Source organism: Gobius niger, assembly GCF_951799975.1.
Source record: "Gobius niger genome assembly, chromosome: 9".
NCBI lineage: Eukaryota > Metazoa > Chordata > Actinopteri > Gobiiformes > Gobiidae > Gobius > Gobius niger.
In genome coordinates this window covers 4,143,854-4,165,545 of record NC_136860.1, presented here as the reverse complement: position 1 = coordinate 4,165,545, position 21,692 = coordinate 4,143,854, and the positions used below count along the sequence as shown (strand labels likewise).

Below are 21,692 nucleotides of genomic sequence, written 5' to 3'. Positions count from 1 at the left end.
TTCAACCTTTTTAAAAAGATCATTCTCCAAAAAGTGTTTGAAATGTTCACACAGGCGTCACATCTCCACTTCAGGTGAGTTCAAATGCAGGAAAATACAAAGAAGCATCTAAAATATACCTCTAAAAAATAAATACAACCTCTAATAAATGATGCTTAAATGCGATTAATTAATTAATTACAAAGGCCATAATTAACTCGAGTCCCACCACTAATCTTTATATCACCTCTAAAAGTTAACTAAGCTTATGAAAGATCCCGCTTCACTGTGATTTGGTAAATTGGTGTCACTTATTTCCAAATTTGCAGATTAAAAATAAATGAATAAATCATTAAAGCTGTAAAATGATGTTAAGAGTCCAGGTATTTGGTCAGAACGCTCCTGACTCTCCCCGCTCTCCCCTCCGTGTCCTCCACCTCGCTCCTCTCTTTCGGAGGCTGTGTGTCTCTGTCGTGCCGAGTCGCCCTGATCACCTCGTTCCCATCCAAGTATTCACTGTTAATCTCGCAGTAATTATGCAAAATAAAGCAGGCGTATATCACGAAAGGCAAGTCTCCCAAGTTGATGTCCATGGGTCTCCTCAGCGCGGCGAATCTGGCTTTCAGCCTCGCGAAGGCGCAGTCCATCGTCCTCCTCGCTCGGCAAAGGCTGCGTCCGAAATTGCGTTCCCCGTGTGTTGATTTGGCGCTGTGCTCCTTCATTAAACAAGGAAGGAGGGGGTAAGCGGAGTCGCCCAACAGGTAAACCGGCACGGCTTCCTCCTCATCCGAAAGGCGCTTCTCCGACGCTGGGATAGTCCCCGCTCTCAAGTACGCGTTGACTTTGGAGCCCAAGAAGATGCTCGTCGGACACGCTCCCCGGCCACTTGACCACGACGTCCGTAAACCTGTGCCTGTAATCGCACACGGCCTGGACATTCAGTGAGAACGTCCCTCTGCTGTTCTGATATTTCCTCGGGTTGACGCTCGGGTGCTTGATCTCGATGTGCGTCGCGTCCACCGCTCCCAAACACCGCGGCATCCCCTGCGCTCGCTCGAAACCGGACACCAGCTCTTCCACTTCCGCTTCGGAAAACGGCAGTTTGACGTATGTGGAGCCGAGGTGAACGGCGATGGCTTTGCAGGTTCGCCTCACGATGTTGGAAACGCTCGTTATCGACAGACCGAAGGCGTTGGCCGTCTTCTTGAGTGACGCCTCGTCGCGCAGATAAAACAAAGTGCACGCCACCTGCGAGAGAGAATATCCGGGTCATTGTGTCAGAATTATATACTTTGAATCTTTCCATCCAACCATTTTCTTCTACTTGTCCGATGCCGGGTATTTGAGCTGCCCAAATCAAACTGTACCAGCCCCTATGGCTCCTCCTGCAGGTGGTGGGTCCACAGAAGGACGGCCTCACGATGAAACGGGCCTGTTGGTCTCTCATAAGGGGCTTCTGAACCGCTCTTTGTCTGACCCGTCACCTTGGACCAGTTTGCCATGGGAGACCCTACCAGGGCCACGAAGCCCCCGACAACAGAGCTCCAGGATCATTCAGGCTCAAACCCCTCCACCACGTTAAAGGGATATTTCAGGATATTTGACATAGGGCCTCGCTTCCTAGTTATCCAGAGTGTTGCTGATACCTGGAGATAATTTTTTTTGTAGTTCATGCAGTTCTTATATTTGAAGTGTTTCGTGATGCATTTTTCGTAGTGCATTTCTCTGGTATCAGCTAGCCTGCATTAAAAACAATCTGACCCGCTCCACAGTGCTTTGAACTTTGAATTTAATATGATTACGAGACACTATCGTCATGAAAAAGGCTTGGGACCGACCAATGTCTCACTCCCAAGTTTGGTGAAAAGTTGGCAGCCCTGATCGTGAAGTAACTTCACTTTTTGCTGTGGTATTTATATTTCTACTGTTGTATGAGCGGGAGAGGGGGCGGAGTCAACGGAATCCAAACCCAGAAGACAAAACCTTCCGGGATTAAAAATATCTTCAGAAAATACTTATATTTATCATAAAAATAGTAGTCAAGTTTCAAGTTTCAAGTTTAATGGTTTTGTATAGCCCAATATCACAACAGAAGTTGCCTCACAGCTGCACCAAACATTAAGGCAATAAAACAGAGCAATAAATATGACAATTAAAAGTTCAGGTGAATCCAGGCAAATATAATGTCCAAAGGTAGCGACGAGCGGCGTGGGCGTCCCCCGTCCTTAGACTCTCCAGCACGGCAAGGAAAAACTCAAAAACCCGGCAGGAGAAAAGAGAAACCTTGGGGAGAACCACAGAAGGAGAGATCCACTCCCATGGACGGACAGGCTATAGAGACCCAGGGCCGAAGGATCCCTCAGCAGACGGGCCAAGATCGCAGACTGTCCAGTCCTCAGATTCCAGAATGCAGGGTTCCTCCGTTCACCCAGGTTCCTCCGTTCGATCTAGACAGGCACTCCCGAGGGGGGGGGGGGGCAGGAGACACCATGTGAATAGTGATGAACAGACTACAGATAAATTAAGTATTGTATCATGATAAGACAAAGTCTGCAGTAAGAAGAAGAGGATAGCGCTCAGTGGACCGTCCTTCCCACAGCAGTGTTCCTCCTCAGGCAGCTTTACTTCAGGCTGTGGGTCAGAGCTTTACCAAACTGACCTGATTATAAGCTCATTCGAAGAGGTACGTTTTGAGCCTAGTCTTAAATATAGGGACTGTGTCTGCTCCTTTAACGTGGGCTGGGAGTTTATCCCATAAAACCGGAGCTTGGAGCTAAGGCTCTGCCTCCTATAGTAATTTTGGAGACTCGAGGAATCACTAGTTGCCCTGAGTTTTGAGAGCGGAGAGCTCTGGTTGGCTGATATGGAATGACAGCGTCTTGGAGATAGAGCGGAGCTAAACCCTTCATGGATTTAAATGTGAGGAGCAGGATTTTAAATTTTATTCTAAACTCAACAGGAAGCCAATGGAGAGACTTTAGCACAGGTGTAATGTGTTCTCTTCTCTTTATGCATTTTGAACTAATTGAAGACTTTTCAGGGAGCTTTTAGGGCATGCTGCCAGCAGGCTGTTGCAGTATTCCAGCCTTGAAGAGACAAATGCATGAATACGTTTTTCTGCATCGCTCTTAGTTAGGATATTTCGTATTTTAGCAATGTTGCGCAGGTGAAAGAACGCTATTTTACAAGCCTGGTTTATATGTGTTTTAAAAGAGAGGCCTTGGTCAAACAGAACTCCAAGGTTTTTTACTGTTGTGCTCGTTGATAACCATAGTGGACATAGATAGTCCATATTGGTAGAGGTACCATATATCATATAAATACATATACTTTACTTTACTGGAATGGCTAAAATAGCAGGATACAGATCCTTTAACCATAAAAAACTTCAATATATTGTCAACCTCTACATTTTGGATGGAAAATGTCATATTCATTAACGGCACTTGAAATGAGTAATATCAATTATCAAATCTCTCGAACTCTGAAAATGAACTGGTCAAACAGTAGCTTCATCTGAATCATTTGTCTCTCTTGTCTTGTGTGTCGCAGACTCCGTTCACCTTCCATCATTACGCCATCGCCTTGGACGAGCAGACGTTTCCGGCGCCGCTGTCGTTCCGCCCGGAGCGCTGGCTGAGGGACGGCCGCGTGCTGCCCCACCCCTTCGGCTCCATCCCGTTCGGCTTCGGGGTCAGGGGCTGCGTGGGCCGCCGCATCGCCGAGCTGGAGATGTACATGGCTCTGTTCCAGGTCAGAAACACTGTTTTCACCACGTGCTGTTAGTGGTGCAGGACAATCGGGAAAAAAATATGTGTGGGACTTTTTCAGCTGACATGAATGTGAAAAATGTACTGCATTTCCCCCAGGAATGTTTAGTTTTTAATGGGCTGGTTAAATCTGTCACTTGTTTATAGGGTTTGAAACTAGTGTTTAGATATTAAAAATTCCCTTGGAAAATAAACATAAAAACATTATTAGGTCCAGGCATGGCTTCCCCAATAACGTTCAGGCTAACACATTAACAGAAGCTCGTTCATGCTCGCAGTTTGGCTGGGCTCCATTATTCAGAATAGGAAAATAAGAATAGTAATAGTGAAAGGATGAAATTAGGATGATGTCAAGACAAACATGTGGAAGTAAAGAACAAGTCTGTTGTTCAATAATGACTTAAAAAGGCAAAACACTTTCAATAGAATGTTCCCTGGAGCCAAAAACGTTTGGAGACGTTCCCATTTCCTTATGGTTTCAAAAAGAAGTTGGGCAAAATTAGTCCATCCTTAATTTACAGTCTAAAGGTCAAAGAGAACTTGTAGTGTTTAGGAGCTGCCAAAGTGGAAATATTGTTGCAATATTGGAATGAAAACCGGCTTAACAAGCTGGTCAGGAGAGCCAGCTCCATCCTGGGCCTCCATCATGGACAACACCTCTCATCCACTGCATGGGACAGTAGAGGAGCTGAGCAGCTCCTTCAGTGGAGCCTGAGACACCCTCAGTGTAGGGAGCGCTACCGCAGGTCCTTCAGCTCCACTGCTGTCAGACGGTACAACACTACAGTACTAAGTAACTCATGTGCAGTAACTTCTGCATCAGTGTCACTTTATCAACCACCTGCACTATGACATCACATTTTCATATTTATATTCTGTTTTTTTTTACCCCTCCTCTTTGTTTTTTGTTTTTTAATAAATCATTAGGGTTAGATATAAAATACCCCATTTACTATTACTTGTTTGTGTATTATCCCGTTCCTCTTTGATTGTTTTGAGAGCTGTTGTAACAAGTGAATGTCTCCATTGTGAGATGAATAAAGTTCTATCTAATCTTCTTTTATCTCTTAAAGAGACTGGAAACTGGACATTTTATACTCACTACTGCCACCTCAGGTCTTACTCGTAACTGCAGCTTCTATATTAAGCTTCTTGAGTGACAGGGCAGGATTTTAGAGGCAGTTGTGGTGAACAGGTTCCTTTAAACTGAACTCTTTAATGTTTTAATCACAAACAGTGTTGGAGAGAGTACTTTGAAATTGTATTTAGTTACTGAATACTGAATACTTGTCTTAAAATGTGTTTTGTAACAGATTCGGTTCCTTCGTCTGATCAGAGTACTGTATTCTGAATACTTTGAATACTTTCAGAGTACTTTCACATTTATTGTCATTATATTTATGTATAAATATGGCGTATAATTACAAAAATGAAGCCTACGATTGAGTTATAAACTCACTTACCATTAGTAAGTTCCTAAGTAATTAGGAACTCTTTAACTCTTGGCGAATGGAGCAGCAGATACAGCATCATGTGACACGTGTTTGTATGAACTGTGGCATGAGACGTTTTAAATCTTCATTTTATTTTAGGAGTAAAAACAGGTCAACATTAAAAGCTCTTTCTTAATAGATAAAATGTAATGTACTGGATGTATTCCTATGATATTCCAGAATACAGTTACTAAACAGGACTATTCTGAATACATATATTTTAAATACATGTATTTAGTTACTCCCCAACACTGATCATAAATCTGAAGGCACAAGTTGACAAAATGCTATAAAAAATCTCAAAATTGACCACTTTATGAACATGGAACATTTACGTTTTCACATTAAAAGAAAAACGACTGAACTCGGGTCGAGGACACTCCCACATTTGAAAGCTAAGAACCTCCAGAGTTCAACTACTGGAGGCTGCACTAGCACAAATTGGGACTGAATCATTAAAAGTGTGATTGTGAGTGGATAATCATTAGAATTGCCAAACCAATACTTGATTTGCGTTTTCAGGAGTAACTCTCCGTGTCTCCACAGTTGGTGCGGCTGTTCGAGATCCGCCCGGACCCCTCGGTGGGAGAAGTGAAGAGCCTGAACAGGACGGTCCTGGTCCCGGACAAGAAAGTCAACCTGCACTTTATCCAGAGAGGGGACTGAGAGAGAGACAGACGGCGAGAACATGAGTCTGACTTTAACCACGTTTTATTTTAATCACGTTATAGCATTTTCTCCTTGTCAAAAACAGACCCTGAGCAGCATTTAACTTCAATCGCGCAGCTTTGAGTAACTCTTTTCACTGTGGTTGTTTCTTCTTCTAATCCCGAAGCACTCTGATCTGTGTTTCCTGGATTATAAAAGCGAGGTGTTTGAGTTTTACAGCTTTTTACCTTGTACCTCATCAAAAACAGACCTGAAGGCAAGAGGCGGGTGGTGGGCGGGGCTTACGGTGAGATCGTGTGAAGACCAGGAAGTGAAAATACTGGAGATTTAGATTCAATTCAAGTTTATTTATAAAGCATATTCAAAAACTACTGTTGAGCAAAGGGGATTTCAGAGATGCAGAATACAACAGTTGGTTGAGGAATGGGGGGAGGGACAACATTTAAAAGAAGAAAAAGTGATGCACAAGTTGGGAAAACATATTAAAAATTCAGGGGGAAAAGTGGAAAAAATTTGGGGGAAAAAAAACATTGGGAAAAAATGGGAAAAAGTGAAGAAAATTGGGGGAAATAAAACAAGAAATGGAGAAAAATGTGTTAAAAATGGGGAAAAACTTAGAGTGTTTTGTGCCCTTTGTAACTTTCTTTCTCAAATAAATGATACAAATGTAGAAGAATTTAAATGGAAGGAAAAGGAATGAATGAACCTCTTAACCTGAACAACCACATTTCCTACAGTTCTAATCTAAAAGCCTCTTGAACATTGAAGCTCTGACTGTGGAAGTCTCGATTACTTTTGGTTCTGGAGATATCAGACTTTTATCGCCCTTTAGCCGATATGATAAAATACCTAAATATCGGCCCGATATATATCGGTTGGCCCATATATTGGTCGACCTCTAAAAAAACATTGTGAAATACATAAATGGAACCGGCCACCGTTTTACCATACTGAGATCTGTTCTTACCTGAGCTTAGACGAGTTGATGTGTACCTGTCTGGTCTTTGTGCCCGTGGAAGAGCTTGGTCGCTTCTAACTTAACCTCATTTGGAGCCATAGGAATACATTGGGAGAGGCCAAATGCTAACAACATCTTTTGCATGACTGAGGGCACGCACAAAGACCAGACAGGTACACATCAACTCGTCTAAGCTCAGATAAGAACATATCTCGGTATGGGAAAACGGTGGCTTTTTGTGGAAGTCCAAACAGTAAATGGACTCTTGTGCTCTTGTGCGCTCACAGCTAAAGCACTTTCTTTGTAATAACTGATTTAAATATCTCCTGGGTGCCTTTTCTGAACATTTTTTTTATTATTCATTTGTGCATGTCGTGTGGCGATGTATTATAAACCTGAAAAAGACACTGCCAGGGTGCCATCTTTGGAGAACGGAGTCGTTTTTTTTACACTTTTTTGACCAATGAATGAATGGCCACAATAAAAGGATCTGGACTTTACTTGAGTACTTTTGTTGAGTGTTGACTTTTACTCCACTACATTTGGAAGATGAACACTTAGTACAGTAGAGCAACTTTTACTTTTATTCGATTTGTAGTATGTATTACGTACTTTTACTCAAGAAATGAAACAAAGCACTTAAAGAACAACTGCTCATTCTACAAAACCATTTTAGTAAACGCTTTGACCAAACTCTTTTTACAGTATTTTTTTTTTTTTTATATCAGAGAGGATGATCCCAATAGCTCTGTTGTCGGGGGTTTCTTTCCGGTAGGGTCTCCCAGGGCAAACAGGTCCTCAGTGACGGGTCAGGTAAAGAGCAGGTCAGAAGCTCCTTATGAGAGACCAACAGGCCCAGAGAGAACCATGAGGCCGTCTTTCTGTGGACCCACCACCTGCAGGAGGAGCCATAGGGGCTGTGTACGACCCGGCGATGGACAAGAGGAAGAAGATGGATGGATCTTCTTCTAAACCAGGTCGGTAAGTTTGCTTGGTGGAGGTGGATTTTCATCATCATCAAAAGGTCCAAGGGCGAAACCCTCCAATTTTAGGAAGAAGTAAAGCATCACCTTCTACAAATGTAAGTGTTGTCCATCATGTATGGCCTGAATGCGTGTTCTGCTAAGAAATACAGTATTAACCTTTGGCTTTACTCAAATCTAAATGTAACGACATATTAGCGCCAAAAATGAGACAAAAAATAAATAAATAAATAAAATTAAAATGTGATGATGAAAGGCATGAATGACTGACCCCTGGTGGATGCACCTCTGCATTACAAGTATCTGATTGTATACATCAGGTTTTTTTGAGGGAAAACAATATCAGTCTGATTATATTTGTATGATTTAAAAAATGGCGATCCTGGAGGCTTTAGTCCTTCATATTTGAAACATCAAACAATAAGTGGCTTTTGCAATTTTTCTTTCTCACACATTCATTTCAGTCACATTATTGGTATTTGGACTGTCAGGAAAGAAAACCGCAGGACGCTTGACATTTGTAAACAGCATTTCACTCGCCTGGTGCTGTTGGGGACTCGCCATAAAAAAAAAAAAAAACAGCAGTTTTTTGGCTTTGACTCTTGACAGGCCCCAGAGCGTCCCGGTTCCACCCGCCAGCCCCCGCGGGGATGGGGACATGTGAGGAGTGACGGGAACCTGCTGCTTTTGGAGACGCCTCCGATGGACCCGTCAAACTGTCACTGGAGACCTGCTGCTTTTGTCTGATCCCACTGAGGAAAACATTTCATATCCACACATTCAGCCTTGGACCTGCCCAAATCACATTGCACCAGCCCCTTATGGCTCCTCCTGCAGGTGGTGGGTCCACAGAAGGACGGCCTCACGATTAACCGGGCCTGTTGGTCTCTCATAAGGTGCTTCTGAACCGCTCTTTGTCTGACCCGTCACCTTGGACCTGTTTGCCCTGGGAAACCCTACCAGGGGCACCAAGCCCTGACAACAGAGCTCCAGGATCATTTGGGTGCTCAAACCCCTCCACCACGTTAAGGTGGCGGTTCCAGGAGAGGGGAATGGTTTAAAAAAAAAAAAACATATCAATGTTAGAATGGCCCAGTCACAGTCCTGACCTAAATCCTATTGAAAATCTGTGGAAAGACCTGAAAACTGCTGTTCACAAACGCTCTCCTTCTAATGTGACAGAGCTTGAGTTGTTTTGTAAAGAGGAATGGGCTAAAATATCAGTCTCTACATGTGCAAATCTTGTAGAGTCAGACCCTAAAAGACTTGTGCTGTTATTGCAGCAAAAGGGGGTTCCACAAAGTATTAACACATGCTGTATGAATACTTATACACGCCCCACTTTTCGGTTTTCTATTTTTTGAAAAAAAACAAAACAAACAAACTACAGAATCATGTATCATTTTGCTTTCACTTCACAGTTGTCGGTTACTTGTGTGTGAATGTTCAGTAAAATATTCAAAATAAAATCTTTATGTTTATGGTTGTAAACATGACAAAATGTGCAAAGGTTCAAGGTGTATCAGTACTTTCGAGAGGCGCTATCAAACGATTGTGCGTGATTTCCCAATTGTTTTGTGACTTGGGTGATTACTTTTTCAAACAAGGCTGAAGTTGTTCCACATACACACGTTTCAGAAACTCTGTCAAAGTCATTGTTAAAAAAAAAAAAAAACATTGATGGTGCAGTGTTCTGTTCCGCATGAGCCCAGCAGAGGGCAGCACCACTATGGCGTGTAGTTGGAGGGGTTTTATTGCTTTTGTGTCATTTTTTTCTATACCTTTTTTTGTCACATTTTTGTTGCGTTTTCATCCTTGTTATATCGACAGATTTTTTTCAAGAAGCTTTTAGATCATCTGAGAAATGCCAAACTGGAGAAAATGTCCTCGGTTCCGGTGGGGGTTAAGAGGTTAACAGAGTAACTCACCTGTGGGAGCGCACGAGGGGGGCGGTCTTTCCACTCTCTCTCCCTCCCTCCCTCTCTCTCTCTGCCTTCATTCACCGCACGAGGCTCAAAACAAACTCCTGCTTCTTCCCCCGGAGAAGAGGAGGGCACGATGGCAGCCGAGGACGCGCATCCGACAGCGAGCCTCTCCGGAGCGGACCGGCCTTGAATGGCGCGTCCGGCCGCGGCGTGTGGGCTCCTCCGAATCAGCGCGAATGGGATGTACCGTGAGCTTCATCTGCTGTGAAGACGACTTTCTGCAAATGCCCGTGCACCGTAATGAGGAGGCGGAGGAGAAAGCGCGCGCCCAGAGGAACGGCCGGCTCAAACGGGTGAGAAACTTTTGATATTCGTCATGAGTTTGTGCGTGGAAAAAGTGGCGCTGTTTTAGAAACGCGCCCTCGGGGGGGTGTTCGGAAGGGGCTGTTTACGCGCGGTGGGTGGGAACACTTGACCTTTGCTCCAAAACAGTGCCATAAAACGTATTGGGACAAGTCGGTGTAGGTGGCGCGCGTGTGGCCAATTAAGTTTTCAGGAGAACAGGCGTCGTTTGGTGCTAAACAGAGGAGTAAACATTACATCAGTGATTAACTTGTGTTTACTGGCTTTTTAAAAAAAAGGCTTATTTACGTTTATCAACATCATTTGTAGGGGCTGCACGATATTGAAGTCACTTGGGATATGTGATACTGCTGGGTTATATCGCGATAACGATATTATGGCGATATTTCTCAAAAGTATTTCAACACGATCTGGTCCATTCCAATTAAATTAATTTTTCAGGAAATAGTGTCAAAAGAAGAATTAACCTGTTTGCCCCAACCTGAACCGAGCACATTTTCTCCAGTTTGGCATTACCCAAATCTCCCAAAAAAAAATAAAAAAAGTGAATATATCTAAATAGCGACAAAAACGTGGCAAAAATGTGTCACAAAGCAACGAATCAATAAAAGCGAAAGAAAAAAGTGACACAAAGAACGTTACAGGAAAGACACAAAAATGCTACAAAAACACAATAAAAAAGTGACCAAAACTGGAAATGCGACAAAAAACGTGGCAAAAACATGGCAAGAAATCAATTAAAAAAACAGAAAAATGCAGAGCTGTGGGAAGATATTTTGGTTAGGGGGTGCTGAGGGACAAGATTCATCCAAAAAATACTTTTTCTTTGCCAATTTCATATTCACCAATAATGCCTGCAGTGTGATAACTATCCACGAGGGGGTGCTGCAGCAGCCTCAGCACCCTGGGTTCCCACGGCCTTGAAAAAATGCGACAAAAACACAACCAAAAACATGACAAAAATGCTTAAAAAATTTAACAACTTTGCCGACAATGTGACAGAATGCTACGATCACTTTTGTTGGACTTAGCTTTCAAATGAGGCGTTATACTGTTGCTCTCGAGACGAGAAGTTTTTAGATTTGGGTAAAGCCGAACTTGAGAAAATGCGCTCGGTTCAGGCGGGGGTAAGAGGTTCAAAAACACAAATTCGGAGCCAAAACAAGACTAAAGTTGAATAAAATTAACTGAAATTTTACACATTTTTAAAGGGACACTGCGTAACATTTTGGACTATACTGTTGCCATTAGTGCAAAACATGCTCCTATTGACCAGCTTTCAATTTTATTTATAAGTAAAATTCTACGCGGTGTGCCTTTAAGTTCAATTCATTGCTTGTTTTTGGCTGAGTTTTAAAGAAGATTTGTGTTTCTCAGTCCGATGAAGACTTTAGTGATGTTGCGATGTATTGTGGCTGCTCGAGATACGGATATTGCATCACCTAATATCATGATACGATATTTTTCCCCCCGATATATCGTGCAGCCCTAATCTTTTGAGTAGTAAGCGTTTTGTAGCTACTGGTATAGCTTCTGTGTGCGTGGATTCAAAGGGCTGGACTCATTGTTTGGACTGGTTTGTGATCAAACTGGTAGATCTGGTCACTATTATTTTGTTATATTGTTGACTTTAGGAGATTATTGACTGCTGAGTTGAGTTATTGCACACTTTACACATCTGTCAGGGATGGGCGTCTCTTCCTTTCTATATATCATGGCAACATGACGAATCATCCCCTCATATTAATGTTTCTGAGTGAAAACAGAGCAGGCGGATCAGGATGTTGCTATAAAAGGCAAAATGACGGTCTTATGGAGTGTTCTCTCCTTAAAGGGATATTTCAGGATTTTTGACATAGGGCCTCATTTCCTAGTTATCCAGAGTGTTGTTGATTTCTGGAGATTTTTATTTTTTTTTAATTCATGCAGTCCTTGTATTTGAAGAGGTTAGTGGTGCTAGGCTAGTGCTAGGCTAGTGCTAGGCTAGTGCATGTCTATGGTAACTAGTAGCCTGCTTTAAAAACCTCTTCTAAATCATGGGCTCGTCCTCCAAACGTTGCCATTAGGGATGGGCGATACCACATTTTTTGGAATCGATACGATACCGATACTTTTGGGGTCTTTTTTGTCGATACCGATACCGGTATCATTTCATATGGGTGAATGTATTTCAATCAATATACATTTCTAAAACTGCTTATTTTATATATTTAATTGGTCCATTAAAATTATATTACTTTAACTGGTTAACTAAACAATGTTAATGTGAAATTAAATGCATAAACAACATTTAATATTAATACTTAAATGACAAACAGAACCTAAACCAGAATGATATGGCTGGCTCAGTTCAATCCTTTGCTGTTGTGGACTGTTTTGGCTCAGAACAAAGAAATAAATCATCCTTTTGTGTTGATAATTGCTGCCCCGCCTTCCTTTTACATATGCAAATTAGTATTGATACTTTTTGCCCAATATCGATGCTTAAAAAGTAGTCGTTTGGTATCGATATATCGATACTTTAGTATCGATCTGCCCATATCTAGATGCCATTTCTGATTTGTAGAAAGCTCCTTTGTGAATTCCACATGTAGTAATGCGGCCGCAGGTAAACAAACTACTGTAGATCCGGTCACCGAGCAGATCACTCCGCCGATGCGTAGCTACAACCAGGAAGCTGATGCTGCTCAAACATAAGTTATTTTAAATGCAAAATGGTTATATTTCAAAGATTATTGAGCGTACACAGACATTTATATGGTTAGTCTGATGTTATAAGTGATTTGCCTCAGGTGCACTGTGCTTGGGTCAGACTGTTTTTAATGCAGGCTACTAGTTACCATAGACATGCACTAGCCTAGCATTAGCCTAGCACCACCACTACTCTGAATACAATAAAATAAAATATATATCTCCAGAAACCATGAAATGAGGCCCTATGTCAAAAATCCTGAAATGTCCCTTTAAGCAGTGCCTTTAATGTTTGCAGTAGAAGTAGGATTGGTAGTAGCTGTAGTATTTGTATGTACTACCTCTTTAAGCCCTGTCTTTGATCACTGCAGTATTTGTGAATGGAGTAAAGCATTGACTAAAGCGTTGCCCGAGGACACTCTCACAAACCCAGGTTCGGTCACGCTCGGCAGAAAACTCAACTCTCCCTTTATTTATTTCAGGAGGATGGGAGGGCATCTGACACACAGCAGCAGGCCGCTCCTAACAGTCCGTGTCAGTGTTTAGTGTTGTGTGGCGACGCTGTGGGGAGAGGCTGTCTGGTGTTCTGGATGAATGGGTCCCACAGAGGGGCAGGGTGTGGGCCGGTGTCGCCTGGGACAGAGGGCCCTTCGCCGGGACAGAGTTATGAGAGTGTGGGCTGTGGTCTGGAGGTCTGTGGTGCAAGGTCTTAAAGATTAAAATATCGCAGTGACACGGGGTAATTATGCATTTATTTCTTCTCACAATGGAGAACTTTAATGTGCTGGTGACACTACGCCAACCGTGAATCCCAGTGTGACGGCAGAAAGGCCACTGGGACAGAACAGAAGCCACTGTGGCATGACCGGCATCTAAAGAACATACTGTATCTAACCGCGGCCGCATGGAGGCCGAGTGGTCACAATATATCACCGTATCGCGAGAAGCCACAATATATTACTATATCGACTTATCGTTCAATAAATAACAGATAAAAGATACATTTTTGGGCTTGATATTTATCGCCTGTATATTTATTAGCCCCCCCCCTATTTTTTCTTTGTGAATCTTTGTTTTCTAGCATATTTCATGTTTTATTGTGTTAGGGCTGTGCAATTAATCGAAATTCAATGATAATTTTGATTATTACACTAAACGATTACAAAATTAGCATAATAAAAAAAACGTTTTTTTTTCTTCCTAATTACCCCCCCCCCCCCAATTTTTTCTTCAATTTTTATTTATTTTTATTTATTTTTATTTTTTGCACAGCAGACTTGCATTATTTCACGGCTCTGGGATCATTTTCCCTTCGCATTTCACGTGCCATGGCTCATGCTTTTGCCTACGTAAAAACAAACGGCGCTGTGTGATGATGTCATCAGGCCGCGCTGCTCAGTTTGCTTGCGCAGGTGTGAGGGCTGGCCAGCAGGGGGCGGGTGTGAAACAGAGACCTCTCCTTAATCGAGGCAAACTTGAAATCATTTGTGCTTTTCTGACTGTTCAGAAAACAGAAAATATTCAGCATAGTTTTTTTTTAAATTAATAAATATATAAATAAAATAAAGACTTTTTTTTAAAGGCAACATAATAATCGTGATTTCAATTATGACTAAAATAATCGTGATTCTAATCTTTTCAATAATCGAGCAGCCCTAGCTTGTGTTAGAACAAAGGTTTACTGTCATTTTTATGCCTGAGAGTTGACAGGATCTAGTATCGTTAGAGTCAATAACATCATTTATACCATGGTCTGGGTGAATACTCGATTCTGATTGGCTGGTGGGTGCTAACAAGCGTGCATTATTTTCGTATAACCGCACACGTAGTCCGGTAGTTAAATCACTGGGATATCACTCCGCTGTGGGCATCGCCATAGCAACGCATGACACAGCTGAATCAGATAAACACGTAATTAGTGACTGACAGGAACGTATGAGATGGATTTTGTTTAATTTCAACGTTTTTGGCCAAAACAAAATGTTTGATAAATGGGAAGTAGAGGAGAGTGAGCAGCTAGGTTAGCCTACTGTTAATAAAATATGAGCTTTCCATTTCTATTGAAAACGGTTAAGGCACTATTCATGATTTTCAGGCGTACATAAAATGATCCTGCATTGAAGCATATTTGTCTGGATTAGTAAAGTCAATCATAAAAGTTTCAGTTCGTGGGGGCCGGGTGAAAGCGGACTCCACCGCAGCTGTTTCCATAAACAGTTGAGCTCGTTGAACTAGCTAGCTAGCTTCAGGTTAAACACATGGATCTATTAAACAGCGTAAAAGTGAAACAACTCCTGCCCACAAGTGCCGCATATCGGTGTTTACTTCCACGGAAAAGTGCCGGGTTAGTCCTGTTGTGTTGTGATTCTGGCGATGCAGCGTGTGCTTATGTTGTTTCGTTGCACCTGACTGAGATCCTCGTAGCTGCGGAGAATGACTCGCTCTGAGACGAGCCTTCGGTGACCGGCTAATAACCAACATAAAATAGTCCCGGTGGTCTGGCATATTTAGTGAGTTTAGTAAATGAAACAAATACTTATTATAAATGTTACGTTTGTGGGACCATGGTATAAGCGGATTAAACAACTCGGAGCCGTGCATTCGACGGTTATAATGCACTTCGCGGAGTAACACCACTCCGCTGCGCGTCGTGGTGTTCTTGACTCCGCGTCGTGCATTATAACCGTCGAATGCACGGCTCCTCGTTGTTTAATCCTTACTTATCGCGATACTTTCCTGTCTCAATATATCGAACTTCAAATTTGATATCGTGACAGGCCTATATATCGCAACATCACTGAGATCGACACACTTTCTTTGCTAACTCAGCACTGAATGCACTGAATTTGTAAATGTGTGAAAGTTCCAGGTAAAGTTTTAGTTACAATTGTTAATTTAGTTTAATTATAGTCTTGCTGTGGTGCTGATTTTGTTTTTTAGCCTCTTTAACCTCCTGAACAGAGGACATTTTCTCCAGATTGGCTTTATGCAAATCTAAAAGTGTCTGGAAAAAAGCTTCAAAAAAAAAAAAAAAACTGCTTCAATTATGTGACAAAAAGGTAGGATCAGTTTTGTAGGCCTAAGTTTTCAAATGAGACATTACACTGTTGCTCTCCAGTTAAGAAGCTTGTAGATTTGGGTAAAGCCAAACTGGAAAAAATGTGCTCGGTTAAGGCGGGACAATTTGCTGAATGACGAATTACTTACAATTTGTGTTTAATTAGAATGGAACTTATTGAGTTCAAATGGTTTTGTGAAATATCCAAATTATATTGCGATTTCACAGTGGTATCGCATATCACAAGTTACTTCAATATTGTTCAGCCCTACTTCTCTTGCCTCACAGCAAAAGGTCCCAGGTTCAATTCCTGAACCATACTAGCCTTTCTGTGGAGCTTACTCTCCCCGTTTCTGGATGGGCTTCCTCTCTGTGCTCGATCAACCCAAACAATGCACAATAGGTTCATCTTCAGTAAGGCGACTTCCTTAGCTGAACGTGAAAGTAGTTATTTTATAGTTTTCTTAGACCAGGGGTGTCGAAGTCATTTGGGTCGAGGGCTGAAATGTAGCCCCCGCGGCAGGTCGGGGGCCGCATATATTGTAAAGGATAATGGCTGACACTCATTGTGCTTCATCAGCCTGTATCACATGTTTCTCAAAGTGCTTCATAAAGTCATTATTCATTCACTCTACTATTGTAGCCACAGCCGCCCTGAAGCAGACTGACCATTTACCACGTGGCTATAACATGCTGGTTATATTATCGGATCTCTTATTTTGTCAGTGCCCTCTGCTGGACACATGAGGAAGTTTCCTTTTTTAATTTAAGCTGCCCCCTAGTGGCTGGAGTGAGCAATCTGGATTTTTCTTTAAATATCCATAACTCCGCACAGGAATGGGCTAGAGACTTACTTTTTTTTTTTACATGCTCAGGAATTCACATTAAATCACCCACGCCTTAGACCCTGACCCAAGATTTGATTTTACGCGATTCTTGTGGACTTTTGTAACTTAGTGATAGTATAGTTAAGCATGACAAAGCTGACAAATACGACCTGTGAGTCTGTATTTTAGTGTAGACCTGAATTTAACAGAAAAAAAAGATGATCTTTTGAAGCAACAGTGGCTCATATGGTAGAGTCCTATAACCAAGAGGTCCAGGAGATTGCCGTTGTGCCCTTATTATTATCATTAACTTCAGGCATTTGTTGACTTTTCCAGTGGCAGCTTTTTTGTTTTGTTACTTGCTCAATCTTCAGATAAAGCTTCCTAAACCTAAACATTGATAAATCTGTTCTGAAATGCATGTGATTCTTGTTTTAAGAGAGACCAGTTTATCTGTAGGGCTCAGGATAGAGCATGAATGTATTGAACATCGGCCACATAACATTACAAGACACCAATAGTCGTGATAGAGTTGAGAAAAGAGTTCAGTAGAATACATTGTGTCGGTTTCTGCTCTGCCTGAATGTGACTGCGGGACATTCCTCCGGATCCTCGGTTGGAAACAGTGAGTGCTCTGTGTGTTCTCTCTCTCTCTCTCCTGGGGGGCCTATCATTTCACCTCTACCTGCCCAGCCCCCCCGAGCCGAACAAACGCCCCTCTGTGTGAGGAGAGGAGCGTGACCTCGGACAGAGCCGCCGTGCGAGACTTAACCCCGGACGTTTTCACCGCGCTGGAATCTACGGGTTTGACAAGAGCGCAGACCACATCACAGCCTTTCATTTGGGGTTTTAGCTTAAAGTTAGCCATGTTCTCACCGTGTTTAGTCCTGACTCTGGGACCAGCAGGAGGCTCGAACATGTCAGAGATGTACTTTGGTTCTTGACTGTGAAGAGACTTATAACAATTAGAGCTTTTTTAAACTCTGAGCGACTGAAGACATTGCATAGAGACCTGAGCACTGGACTAATGTGGTCATAAGCTTCTAGTCAGGCCTTTAGCAGCAGTGTTCTGGTCCTCAGCTGGTAACAGTCAGGGCATTTAGAGTTGCCTCCGCTCCTCTTCGCTCACATCCAGCCCCCCCTGAGGCTGCGATGCTGCAAGGTTCACAGTATCCATATATCAACTCGATACCAACTCAGTGCTCATTTTGGCTGCGATTCTTGGAAACAGGGATTGTCTGGTTCACTCTGTAATTTCGCCTGATTTTTGTGGTGAGCATCAAAACTACTTTTATGAAACTTTATGAAAGCAATACTAGGTAACTTTTTTACCTCAATAAATCCTTCCCGTAGTCCCTCTGGGGGTAACACAAGTGTTAATGGGATGATTGGAGGGTCTTTCATCTCCCCCTGGTGTTTCTGGCCAGAAACCACAATTGCAACTTGACTGCCACCGGACCGGAGCAACCAATACACACTAATGGAATCACGAAGAAGTAGCTAACAGGCTAAAGGGCAATGCTAACTGCGGGCTAGCGCCACTTAAACAGTATTTACAGCCAAGTTTGAGTGAAAAAAAATATTTCCATTGTGTAATTGGATGTACAATATCCCTCTCTCGCTTCGCCTTTTCTGTCAGCGTAGTATTTACTCTCACGGACAATTAATAAGTAAAAAAAAACGCAACCTGCAGTTGCGCTTATGGCCTCTAGGGGCATGAGTTACTTAGTACTGCTTTAAGCAATCAGAAAAACAATGTTTCCATTTGCTCTGATATGTAAAAAAAAAAAGTGCGATAAAAGTGATAATAACATAACAAAATTTGTCAGAAAAACCCATTTGGTCGTTCCAATCAAAAAAGTAAATGAAACCCTTGTCATATGTTTCTTGGCGTTACCGTAGCGATGACCAGAACTCCCCATTTACTCTGATGGAAAAATAGTATTATTCCACAATTTTACCAAGTGACAAGGGCAAATGGAAACATTGTTTTTTGTTTCCAAAAATATATTTTTCATACAAAAATCCCACAACAGTGGAAATCTCAACATAGTGACTATAATGAAAATATGTGAAATAAAAGATGAGACTGCATTTAAAGATACTCAAAGGCGGAGTATAATGCAAAATCTACTGTTACAATGTTGTTCTCTCATCAAAAACAGACCTGGAGCTGTGTCTGGAGCCACTCGCGCATCTTTGAGTGATCTTTTAATCACCATTCGCAGAGTGACAGCTCCCAAAACACTCCTCCTGAGGTCCTATACAAATCCAGGACATGCTTGATCTCTTGGAGAGCTCTCATAGCGAAGTGAAAACACTCGCCATAGCTTCACTCCATGCAGCCACGCGCGGAGTGATGTCTTTTTTGTATTAATCTTATTAGTATTTATTGTCACTTTAGGATCAAGAAGTGAAACTGCTGGATATTTTGATTTGCAATTCCGAAATCAAAGATGCAGTTCAAAGACAGGATTCAGGATTTTAGAGAAGCTTCTTTGTGGCCCGGAAGGCTCGTCTGTGTCCCTGTCTATGTTTCTTTGACTTGTCTGTAGAACTCACACAGTCTTTTCTCTGCTCTGCTCTGTGGACATTTCTCAGCCCGTGTGTGTGTTTGTGTGTGTGTGTGTGTTTGCGTATATGTGTGTGTGTGTGGGTGTGTGGTATGAGGGGGTGGACCGCTCTCCTGCCTCTTGACTTGAACTTGGCAGTGGCTGTTGGCTCGTCAGCCCGGTGTCGGCCCTGTGTGGTCCTTTTGTGGTCCGTCCCGATGATGGACAGGTGCTCACTCTCCCGAGACACCCCCCCCCTCACCCCCCAGGCCTCTCCTCAGAATGAGCCTTTGTTGACTCTGGAGGGTCCCGCTGTTTCGAGCTGACATGCCAGTGGTCATTACGAGGAGAGGAAGTGCGGTCAAAGTTTAGCAAAACCCGGGCTTTGGGAAAGGTGTTCGTTACTGTATCGTTTCTTACTGAAGCGTGACGGAGCAGACGTTTGGGGGAAAGAGCATTGTGAGCTGTGTGTCTCTAAAGCAGTTTACCAGAACAGTTTACCTCCGGGAATGTTGTGAAATGTGCTTAATAAACTCATCCCAGTGAAGAGTTTGGAAGTTATAAATGCATCAAAAAAGCTAGGAATGATTTAGGACCATAACAAACTATTTAACGAAAAAAAAAAAAAAAGTTTATTTTCTTCAAATTGCCACTATTATTGATATAATACCACCGCCATCCATCCATCCATCCATCCATCCATCCATCCATCCATCCATCCATCCATCCATCCATCCATCCATCCATCCATCCATTTTCTTCCGCTTTATCGGGGCTGGGTTGCGGGGGCAGCAGTCTCAGCAGAGATGCCCGACTTCCCGATCCACACACACCTCCTCCATCTGTTCTGGGGGGGAGGCGACACCAGGCCAGCTCAGAGACATAGTCCCACCAGCGTGTCCTGGGTCTTCCACGGGGCCTTGCCCCAATAGGACATGCCTGGAACACCTCCTCAGGGAGGCGACCAGGAGGAGTCAGGAACAGATGCCCGAGCCACCTCAGCTGGCTCCTTTCGACGTGAAGGAGCAGCGACTCTACTCCGAGCTCCTCCCGGGTAACTTAGCTCCTCACTCGATCTCGAAGGGTGCGCCCAGCCACCCTGCAAACTTATTTCGGGATCCTCGATTTTCCTTTCGGTCATTACCCAAATCTCATGACCAGATTGTTGTTTTATCAATTACAGTGCCTCTCGAAAGTATTCATACACCTTGAACTTTTGCACATTTTGTCATGTTTACAACTCTAAACACAAAGATTGAATTTTTATTTTTTTACTGAACGTTTACACACAAGTAACAGACAACTGTGAAGTGAAAGCAAAATGATACATGATTCCGTTATTTTTCAAAATATAGAAAAGTGAAAAGTGGAGCTTGCATAAGTATTCTTACAGCATTTTCTGAGTGCATTAAATTGCCTTTATAACATTCCTAATGACTCCAGAATGTTCACACCTTGGCCTAACCATTAAATAGAGGCCACCTGTGTGTAATCTACTCTCAGTATAATTACAGCTGTTCTTTCAGGCCCTCAGAGCTGTGGTCGGAGAGTACTGGTCACTAAACAACATCATGAAGGTCAAGGGGCACCAGAGAGGTCAGGGATAAAGTTATGGAGAAGTTTAAAGCAGCATTAAGTTATACAAAGATTTCCCAAGATTTAAACATCTCACGGAGCACTGTTTAATCCATCATTCAGAAATGGAAAGAGTAAAGCACCACTGCCAACTTACCAAGACACGGTCGCCCATCTAAAATATTAGATCAAACAAGGAGAGCACTGGTAAATACAACCAAGTGCCCCAAGATAACTCTGGAGGAGCTGTGAAGTCCTGCCGCTGAGCTGGGGGAATCTGTACATGGGACAACTATAAGTCGTGCTCTACACAAATCTGGCCTTCATGGACGAGTGGAAGAAGAAAGCCATTATTGAAAGGAGGCCATAAGAAATCCTGTTTGAAGTTTGCTAGAAGTCATATGGAGGACACAGCTCCATGTGGAAGAAGGAGCTTTGGTCAGATGAGACAAAAATTGAACTTTTTGGCCCAAATGTAAAACGTTATGTATGGAGCAAACCTGACACTGCTCATGGTCCTGAGTGCACCATCCCCAGTGTCAAATATACGGGGGGGGCATCATGCTGTGGGGCTGCTTTTCCTCAGCGGGGACTGGGGAGATTGTAAGAATAGTTGTGAAGATGGATGGAGCCAAATATGGGGACATTTTGGAGGAAAACCTGCTGGAGTCAGCAAGAGAACTGAGGCTGAGGCGGAGATTCACCTTCAGCAGGACAATGACCCTAAACAAATAAATCTACAATGGAATTGTTTAAAAACACATATTAATGAGTTAGAATGGCCCAGTCACAGTCCTGACCTAAATCCTATTGAAAATCGGAATAATCTGAAAACTGCTGTTCACAAAC

General features: G+C 42.7%; 2 protein-coding genes across 8 annotated transcripts in view; both read left to right on the top strand.

The window, feature by feature from the left end:
• The window catches only part of cyp27a1.1 (cytochrome P450, family 27, subfamily A, polypeptide 1.1), a 44,269-nt gene extending 38,261 nt beyond the window's left edge, over nucleotides 1-6,008 (top strand). Inside the window, exons 8-9 of the mRNA XM_079562936.1 lie at nucleotides 3,532-3,732; nucleotides 5,789-6,008. Of these exons, the coding sequence (XP_079419062.1) occupies nucleotides 3,532-3,732; nucleotides 5,789-5,908 (321 nt within the window). The 3' untranslated portion in view covers nucleotides 5,909-6,008. The remainder of the gene's footprint in view (nucleotides 1-3,531; nucleotides 3,733-5,788) is intronic.
• A 3,857-nt stretch (nucleotides 6,009-9,865) lies between these two features.
• Nucleotides 9,866-21,692, top strand: part of tns1b (tensin 1b) — a 256,725-nt gene continuing 244,898 nt past the window's right edge. For 6 of the 7 annotated variants that reach the window (XM_079562808.1, XM_079562814.1, XM_079562813.1 and 3 more), the window contains exon 1: nucleotides 9,866-10,130. In XM_079562808.1, coding sequence (XP_079418934.1) covers nucleotides 10,014-10,130 — 117 coding nt within the window. In that variant the 5' untranslated portion in view covers nucleotides 9,866-10,013. The remainder of the gene's footprint in view (nucleotides 10,131-21,692) is intronic. The other variant, XM_079562806.1, reaches the window with a different exon arrangement.